General features: G+C 46.7%; 1 protein-coding gene across 1 annotated transcript in view; it reads left to right on the forward strand.

Annotated features, from left to right (window-relative positions):
• Positions 1-801: 801 nt before the first annotated feature.
• VDAC2 (voltage dependent anion channel 2) overlaps positions 802-9,648 on the forward strand; it is a 15,236-nt gene continuing 6,389 nt past the window's right edge. Inside the window, exons 1-5 of the mRNA XM_015410671.1 lie at positions 802-865; positions 4,619-4,690; positions 6,433-6,482; positions 7,540-7,692; positions 7,773-7,825. Of these exons, the coding sequence (XP_015266157.1) occupies positions 829-865; positions 4,619-4,690; positions 6,433-6,482; positions 7,540-7,692; positions 7,773-7,825 (365 nt within the window). The 5' untranslated portion in view covers positions 802-828. The remainder of the gene's footprint in view (positions 866-4,618; positions 4,691-6,432; positions 6,483-7,539; positions 7,693-7,772; positions 7,826-9,648) is intronic.

Here is a 9,648-nt window from a genome sequence, read left to right on the forward strand (position 1 = left end):
GTTCTGACAGAGCTGTCCTTGAAAAAGAGCAGTTTCTGTCAGAGCTCTCTCAGCCCCACCTACTTCACAGGGTGTCTGTTGTGGGGAGGGGAAGGAAAAGGAGTTGGTAAGCCTCTCTGAGACACCTTTGGGTAGTGAAGGGGGGGGGGCATAAATCTTCTTCTCTTCTTGCTGGCCGTGACCAGGGTCTGCCTTGGCAGAGTGGCAACCCTAACCCATCCCCCCCCCATCCGCCTCTCCCCTCTGGTGGGGGGAGGCGGGCCTGCTGCTGCTGTTTTTGGCATGTGGTGGCTGCAGCACGGCGGGATGGTGGGGGGTCAGGCGGCCCTAGCTCTCCTCTATGGTCGCCTTGGCAGCAGCTGCCAAAGAATGCCCCCCCCCCAGGTGCCCAACTGCCCCTTGCATCTGGGGTGATGGCCCTGCCCCTGGTGAACAAAACGCACAGGGAATCTTCAGGTGGGTCGCCATGTTGGTCTGAAGCAGCAGAACCCAGTCTGAGTCCAGTGGGGCACCTTGGTGACCAACCAAGTTAAATCCTGGGTATAAGATTTCGTGTGCATGCCACCAAGTTTAATTCTGGGTATTACCCAGAAGTTTAATTCTGGGTATTACCCAGAATTAAACTTTGTTGGGTTTAAGGGTGCCCCTGGATTCAGACTTTGTTCAGATACGTTCTGTGTTTGCGAGTGCAGAATCTAAAAAGATGCTCTTGAAATTGCCTAACTCCCTAAATCGATTGTTAATCTTCAGTTCCAAATTTGTGCATTTTACGTATTTTTTGTGCATTTCCCCCCGTTTTATAGATCCTCTAAATTGGACTAGATAGCCATGTCTTTTAATCCAGCATGTGAACGCCCACCAAGACGTAAGTAGGGAGAGTTGAAGGAAGGATTTTAAAGTAACAACTAACAAGTTAAGTTGCAGTAACGAAGTTTTAACAGAGATTAATATCTAACACAGTGGATCATCTGTAGTCAGACAAGAGTGTCCATCTTTGACAATAATAACTATTTAGAATAAATATTCAGCTGTTGCACACTCAAATCTTTATGTATCCTTTAAATGCAGTCTTTTATACACGAACCGCTTACTGTGATGGAATTGTAGATATTTAACCTTCGAAGAATTCCTTAGGGGTGCTTTAAGATAAGGGTGTGGAGGAGCACGAAAGAATAACTTAAGGGAAAGGTGTGGTGTAATCCTTGAAATCTTTTAAGCTCGTAGTTCAATTAACTGCCGTGTACGTGTCTGCTGTAGCGAGGTTATACTTTAGGTTCATCAAGAAGAGCCCCCCCCCCCACTCTCCTGACCTTTTTTTTTTTTTTAGTATTTGGTATATAGCTGATTTGGAGGTGGAGCCATTTCCTTCTCTGTTCTTTAATAAAATAATTGAGACACATCTGTTGTCTTTCTACGGAACACATGGAGTTGGAAGGTGTTTCTACTGGTTTCAGTGGGACTTCTGCAAAGTAGCTGTCCTCAGGGCATGACACCTTGTTCCAATTTTTCCTGGGAAATACAGCATGCATACATTTTTTGAAGCAGAAGAGTGGTATTTAGGATGGTTTGAAACCCCTTTTGGTGTAGTGGTTAGGAGCGCTAGTCTGGGTGAACCGGGTTTGATTCCCCACTCCTCCACACGCAGCTACTGGTGTGACCTTGGGTCAGTCACAAGTTCTCTTAAGGACAGTTCTCTGGAGAGCTCTCTCTCTCTACCTTACAAGGTGTCTGTTGTGGGGAGGGGAAGGGAAAGGGATTGTAAACCACTCTGAGACTCCTTTGGGTAGTCAAGGGCGGGGTATAAATCCAATCTCTTCTCTCTTTTCAATTGGATTGGGAGGGGGGGACTGTTTTTGTACAGCCGTGCATAGCAGCAACTTTTGTGGGCTGACTGATTGGAGAATTGGGTGAAGGGGTGGTTGGACAGTGCCACATCTGTCTTCCACAGGGACCTGCCAGTGAGCCCCGTTGCTACTCCCTCTGCTAAGATGTGTGTGTGTGTGTGTGAAGATTGGGGCCTGCCAGGGACCACATTCTGCTGTCTTTGGCCTCCAGTTGCTGATGTCCTCTGAGTAGGATGGGGAGCTGTCATTGCCTCCTCCAGTGTACTTGCTGACCCAGTTGATAAAACTAGGAACTTCAGCACTGGTCAGCATGACCATATCTGATGCAGGAAATATACAGACATTTTTAAGTCACAATGCAAAGTAACATGGCACAAATTCTGCCCAATGATGAATACAGTGGCTGGGCTTCTTTCTTTTAACGACTACTCTGTTGAGTTGAGGATGCTACTCAACCTACAGACTGCAGAGCAAATCTGGGGCCTCTTTTTGCCAGGTATCTGCATTGGGTCAGACAGAGTGAGAAAAGCGCTCAGCCTGCTGTGAGGGTTTCCTTTGCAAATCGAGAGGTTGCGTTTTAGCATTTCTGTGCCCAGCATTGCAGATGGGGTTTGAGGCATTTGTGGTGAGGTGAGCAGTGCAGAAGAGTTGAAATTCCAGTGGATACACCAGTAGTAAAAATCCCTCTTGTTCCGCTTGAGAGCCAGTTTGGTGTAATGGTTAGGAGCGCGGACTGTAATCTGGGAGAACCAGGTTTGATTCTCTGCTCCTTCACATGCAGCTGCTGGTATGACCTTGGGTCAGTCACAAGTTCTCTCAGAGCTGTTCTCTCAAGGGCAGATCTCGAGAGAGCTCTCTCAGCCCCACCTACCTCACAGAGTGCCTGTTGTGGGGAGGGGAAGGGAAAGGAGATTGTAAACTGCTCTGAGACTCCTTCAGGTAGTGAAGGGCAGGGTATAAATTTGCTGAAAAGCAAATGAAACTAATCCTATCTCTGGCTAAAACTTTTTGAGAGCTTTCTTATAAACAATAGTTGTTTCAGATGTGGCAGTTTGTTGTATAAGTGGTAAAACGTGTCTGTAAAACTTTGTATTAACATGTGCCTTACAGAGTATTCAGTGCAAAAGCACCCCCTCCAGCTCTGTTATGCTTAGTTGGAGTCCATTGGAGAAAAAGCTGGTGATCCTCATTCCCCTCTGTAACTTCTAAAATTTCCCGAATGACATTCCATTTGGATTCTGAGCGTGTCTGTTTGAATGCAAGTGCAACTGTTAACCAGTATGAAAGAGGCTGGTTCGTAGATGAAAGGCTTGAAATATGCAGTTTAGGAAACATGCATAATTTCAGCAGTTTTCAGTGTTTTCCCCCTGCAGTCTCGTGCCAACTTTGTAGTATTGAGAGAGCTTACTTGTAATTTTGGGCAAATCAGCTTTTTATAACAGTTTTCAGCTTTTTTGACTGTAGAGAGTACAAATACAGTGTGATAGCCAAAAGCACTGGGAGATGGAAGGTATTTTTTTAAAAAAACGTTTCCTGCTGTCCTTTTCTGTTATCCACATATCAAGACTTTTAAACTGTTGACTAATCAATACTGGTTGTGGAACATCCCTACTTAGCTGCAGTTCACAGGAGTAGCTGTATAATTTACGAATTAATCTCTCAGGCAATTTAATCCATGGTGCTTTTCCTAGAGCTCTTAGTGCTACACTTGCTTTGCCCCCTTCCTCCGTTGTCACGAGGGCGCTCCACGTTCTGCAGTCCGTTTGGTATGTTGGCAGTGTTTAGGAGCTAGGCTGTGTCACCAAATGAAATGCTTCTCTTTTGAGGTAGCAGAGTATAGTAAACCTAGAGGATATTGGATTTTACTTGATCCACGCAATAGATTTGCAGCTATTGCTGAAAGCCAGTGGGGAACTGGCTCACGGCCTTGTCCAATGTGAACATCTGCTTTGCAGGGATTTAGTGTCTGGAGCAGTGGGAGGGGAGTTCTGTATTAACCTATCAAACGCTGCTTGAATGACCTTTATGCAATAATTTAAATGTTTCTGTTTGGGGGTGAACTTGTAAGCTGAACGAATCGTCTGTTCCTACATACTTGTATAAAATCATATTTAGGTGGCACGGGTGGATGGTTCGTGTATGTTTGTTTTTAGAGGAAGATGCATTGGAAGAGCACATGCTGCATTTATCCAGACGTGTCGGCCTGAATGGCATGGTCTTCTGCCATTTGCCATTCTTGGTAATTAGAAATACCGGCCTGTATTAGGGCTGCCAGGCCTCTGGCCAGGGTGGGGAACGCCCTGCCCTAAGTTCCTGTTGAAGGAAAAGATCACCCGTGTTGCGAGTGTGATTATGTCACTTTGGGGGAGGGGGTAACCTGGAAGCGATGTCAGCAGCTCTAGGAACAGCTGGAAACTGTCGCTCACTCCGCCCCATGTCCCTGTCCCAGCTCTCCCATTGGCTGCAGCCTGTGTTTTTACTCAGCAAAGTTGGACGCCTTTCTTTGATTTAGGTAGATCTTCTGCCAGCAGCAGACTGGGAGAATACAGTATACAGTATTTGATTTCAGAGTCTATTTTGTTGCATCTCTTTAGATGCAACTTTAGAATAAACTTTAGAATAAAATTCTGATTAAAAATTATAGCACATGAGTGGTTTGTGCCTGATCTTCCTCTGTACGAATTTAGGAAACGCAGCACCTTTAGAAGTAATACTGGCTTTAAAAATTTTTTTCCCACTGCAGTATTAACATTCCTTTTCCTGTGTCTTCTTAGCTCCCATGGCTATCCCGCCAGCCTACGTGGACCTCGGCAAATCTGCCAGAGATGTCTTCAACAAAGGATTTGGTATGAGTGACGCTTCTCAAATATATGTTCTTAATTTGTTGTGCTGACTCTGAACAAGCCAATTTTATGCTCCAGTTACAGTTCTGAGAGAAGGGAGATTCTTTTGAGTCTCCGTCTGTGGCTTAAGGGGAGGGGGGCAGAGATCCTGCACTGGTCCTCATTTAGTGCCTACTTCTCCAGTCTGCAGCTTCATTCGTGCAGTAGCAGGCTGTCTGCGTATAAGACTACCTGCAAAGGTCCCCCGTCTGCTCCTGTTCGGGTTGAGGGTTCCCAGAAAGTTGCTGTGCGGGAGGGGGGTTGTTGTTGAGCTTAAAACATCTGTTCTTTGGTTGCTGTGTGTGCCGCTTTGTGCTTCAAGGCTAAAGATACTTATTTTCTTTTCTCTTGAAAAAGTAAAAGGGGCCTTGCTAGGGAAAAATGAGAGAGCCCGTGCTGTAACTAATGAGGTTACTTTGCCAGTTTCTGAGCTGGGCATCTGGCAACTACTGCTTTCGTAAAAATCATCTGCTCCCAAACAGTCCATGTGAACTCCTGTGAGCGGTTTGTGAGTGAATAGTTTCCATGGAGGGTTGGGCGGAACTTCTGGGTTGCGCTTGGCTGAGTTCTGCCAGAGCGTGGAATGATTTCCCTCTGTTCCACTGCTACTCAGAAATGGATTGCAGAGGCTGGAATGGCTTCTGAAGGTTTCTGCTGCTGGGGAGACGTAGTGGTGGGAACTTTGCCTTGCTGGATCGACATCTGTCAGAGCCAAGGAGTGCCTGAACTAGGTGTCCTCTCCCCCAGCCCAGCATCTAAGCAAGGGGAGGCCATGACCCGTTTCCGGGGAGGGGGTCCACAACATGCCAGAAAGCATTGCATCGTGGCCTTCCCCATAAATCCTTTTGATCCTATTGGATGCAGTGTGGATTTTGGTGGGACTGGTCTCTGTCTCCTCCTTCCAGGTTCAAATTTAAAATTTGTTTCTCCTGTGTCCTGGGAGCAAAGGCGGAAGCCGAGTGGAGAAAGGGTGAACTAGGGTTTCCTCCAGTCACTATTAGAGTAATTGACTGCATTCACAGTTCTGTGGCTTCTTCAATGGTATAATCTGTATGACTACTATATATATATATTTTTAAAAAAGCTCTTTTAAAGCTGTGTCGTGATTGGCTGGACCCGTAAATAATCCAGTTAAAATTAAAAAAAATATAGACAAGCAAAACAGTTTTACAGCTTTTCCTTAAATGATACTGTTGCTGTGAAACGCCTGCCCCAAAAGAATTGCTAAACATTTCCTAGGGATGATGGACATCATGGGGAGGGCATTTCATAATGCTGGAACTGTCACACCCACCTCTCCTTGAAAAGTGGGACTTGCGCTGTGGCCAGGCAGCAAGAAAAGAGGGGTCAACCAGGAGCAGCCCCAAGGAGGCTGTGATGTGGTGAACAAGCTCATAACAAGTAAAACGTGACGTGAAAGCAGGCAGAACACCTTTATTATGTTGATTCCTGTTTGCTGTGTGCCACTTTAAGAGCTGCAGGAGAAAGCTGGGCTTTTCCTCCTGGATGTGGGGCGCAGCGTATTGAACGGCTCTCCTTGATTTGCTCTCAGAAGCCATTGCAAGTTGGATGAAGGGGCTCCTGTCATTCTCCCCAAGGCCCTCCAGATTTTAGACCACCCCCTGAAGGGCTGTGTACAGGTCCCCGTTTGTAAGATGTGTTGTGTTAAAAAGTGTGCTTTATTAACTTCAGTTCTTTCTGTCAAGGTTTTGGCCTTGTGAAGTTGGATGTGAAAACGAAATCTGCAAGTGGAGTGGTAGGTACTGGCAGTGGGGTATTAAAACACTGGCAAAGCTTGTGGCTTTGGTTGGAGGGATGGAACCCCCCTCCCCACATACACGCCTTTCTGCTAGGGAGTGGGGCTCCAATCTGACTGCAATGGTGTCAGGACCCACAGCAACAACGAAGTACACACTTGCAGGAAGGTTTTACTTTTTTTGAAGCTTTAGATGCATGAACAGGAACACTGTTAGGAATGACGAGTAATCTAAGAGCATGATGGGTTATAGTACATTCAAATCAGCCAGACCCAATTACGGGGGTTCCCCCGCGCGCCATTAGGCCTGAGAACAAATGGTTATAACAGGTAAAGCTTCCCACGACTATTCCCAGGGAAAGCCAAAGCAACTTCTCCAGCGACTCCTCCAGCAGCCTTGAAAGATATGCGTTGCGGCAGCAAGGCAATTAAGCGCAAGGAGAGGAATGCGCAAGAAAGGGAAAACAGAAAACATTTGGCAGCTAGCTGACAAATGGGAAGCTGCTTTCTGGCAGTCTCATGATCACGTGCAAAGCTAAATCTCAATTGAGGAAGCGGCTGCTGCCTTAGCCGTTTTCCTGCCTGTCCTTTGATGACCGATACAAGTGAGTGTTGGGGCATGTGAAAAGTTTGAGATGCTGCTGCACTAAGGGCCACTCCATGCGTTGCCTGCCAGTAAATCCATGTTTGCAAAAGGCTGCATTTGACAGCATTGCTACGAGTGCTCGCTGGCTCTGAATTATGCATTTTCCCACGATATTTTCAGTTTCAAGAAACATGATGTATAAAGTAGCCCTCTATTGTTATCATTCAGCATCCTGGTGCAATTTCTGCCCTGTCTTCAGGGGTGTATCTGTGGGCTCTTGAAACAAATGCTGTCCTTATATATAAGCAGTTTTTCTAAAAAGGGCAGTAAGTGGGCTAGTGATGTGTGATGAATTGCACTGAGTTGTAATCTGGTCATTTCAGAAGACGCTACTTTTACTGGATGCCTGGCGATTCTGGCTCTTTGGTTTGCCAAACTCAGAAATAACCTGGACTGTGTTGTCTTTGTTAGGAGTTCGCAACAGCTGGCTCATCAAACACAGACACGGGGAAAGTGAATGGGAGTTTGGAGACCAAATACAAGTGGACTGAATACGGTGTGACTTTTACAGAAAAATGGAACACAGATAACACTCTGGGAACAGAAATGGCCATCGAAGATCAGGTAAATGGGTTTTTAGTCAATCTGCAGTTAAGGAAAGCATTTGGTGCTCTTAATTAACTACTTTTCCCTCCCTAAATCAGATTGCCAAAGGTTTGAAGTTGACATTTGACACGACCTTCTCACCAAACACAGGGTAAGTTTTTTTTTTTGGTCTTCCTCATTGAAGTATCTGTGTGTCATGCATGGGTGTCATGCAAGCTGAGAGGTCGGTGAGTGTGGCTTGATGCGAGCTGTGAGCTTGAGACCACACACAAGTGCCTTTGACAGTTTCACTTGCCTTATCCTCGCACTGCTATTCCACAGGGAGAAACAAAATCCTTCCCATTGCTAAATACCACTGAGAATGTTGGCTCTCACAGGGTAAGGTAGCTGGTTCCTGTAGTGGAATGACCCTGCTCACCTGTGAGAGTCTTACTGGCCTGTCTAGGTGCCCGGCAACCATATCAAGTCTCCGTCTAGCAACACACTGCTCTCCTAGCTTGCCAGACTCTGAGAGGGGTTTCTTTTTCACTTGGAGCTGCGATGCTCCGTATTCTTGGTGCTTGGGGGGGGGGCAAAAGTGGGAGGGCTTCTGGAGTTTTGGCCCTGCTGGTGGACCTCCTGAGGGCACTGGGGTTTCGACCACTGTATGACCCAGAGTGTTGGACTGGAGGGGCCATTGGCTTGATCCACCATGGTCAGGTTTATGGTCTCCGTTGGTACATTTCCACCAACTTGTTGTTTTAGGGATTACCTGCCAAGAGGGCAAGTGCTTCCACCCGAGTGCCTGTGTCTTCTACTACCCAGAGACTGGTTACTATGGGCACAGCTTACCGCACTTGTGCCCTCCTAGGAAAATAGTGACTTAGCAAGTGGCTGCCTCCCTTCCCCTGGCGCCTGTTTTGAATAGTGTGTTTGAATGGTGGCAGTCCAAATGGTACGGTGAGCCACTGCCAGTGTTTTAAACTAGTAAAGAATTTATTGAAAGCAAGAAGTCTGTGCACATAATCTCTGCGCAGCAGTGCGTTGAGCAAGAAATACAAAAGAAAGGTGCAGCCATATAGTCCCTCCTGTCACTCACTCTGTACATGCCCTAGCTGATCTTGTTCTAAGGCAGGCTCTTCAGCTCGTAAGTTACAGTGTGCCAGAAACTTTCCCTTACCTTAGTCTTTGTCCAGGGAGCCAGCTCTGTCTCTGCTCCACACGGCCATGGCAGCTATCAGGATGGAGCTCCTTCCTCCAGATGTAATCAGCCAAAACTGCCCTGTCAGAATAGACACCTGGTTCCTCTGTGCCAAGGGATGTTATCTCCGTTCTCTTCCTACCCCCATGTGGGTCAAAGAATCCTTTTGTGAAATCTCTGGGAAGGTATGGTCTAGCCCCTTGCACACCAAGTCACTTTGTTGCTTTTAGGAGGGTGTGAGCTGACTGTTTAATTGTCTCTGGCCTGGAGAGCCAGTTCGGTGTAGTGGTTAGGAGTGCGGACTCTAATCTGGGAGAACCGGGTTTGATTCCCCACTCCTTCGCTCACAGCTGCTGGATGACCTTGGGCAAGCCATAGTTCTGACAGAGCTGTTCTCTCAAGGGCAGTTCTCTCAAAGCTCTCTCAGCCCCGCCTACCTCACAGGGTGCCTGTTGTGGGGAGGGGAAGGGAAAGGAGTTTATAAGCCGTTCTGAGACTCCGAGTGAAGGGCGGGGGATAAATCCAATCTCTTCTGTTCTTCTCTTCTTCACTTCCAAAGCTTTGATGGCCATTACTGGGATGGTACTTGGAAGCAATTGACTTCCCTCTTCCTGCTTGTCTTCTGCCAGGAGAAAGAAAAACCTCTAGAACAATGTGGGGGTTTTGTGAAGCCCTAACCCTAAAATAAAAAATCTTGAAAGATCCTTGTGTGGTTCTCACTGGAAAGTTAGAATCTAGTTTTCTTTCAGAGAACTTCGCATATAAAATATGCCAGCAGAAATTGCTGTCAGCAG

Source organism: Gekko japonicus, unplaced genomic scaffold (assembly GCF_001447785.1).
Source record: "Gekko japonicus isolate JY-2015 unplaced genomic scaffold, Gekko_japonicus_V1.1 scaffold5410, whole genome shotgun sequence".
NCBI classification, from domain to species: domain Eukaryota; kingdom Metazoa; phylum Chordata; class Lepidosauria; order Squamata; family Gekkonidae; genus Gekko; species Gekko japonicus.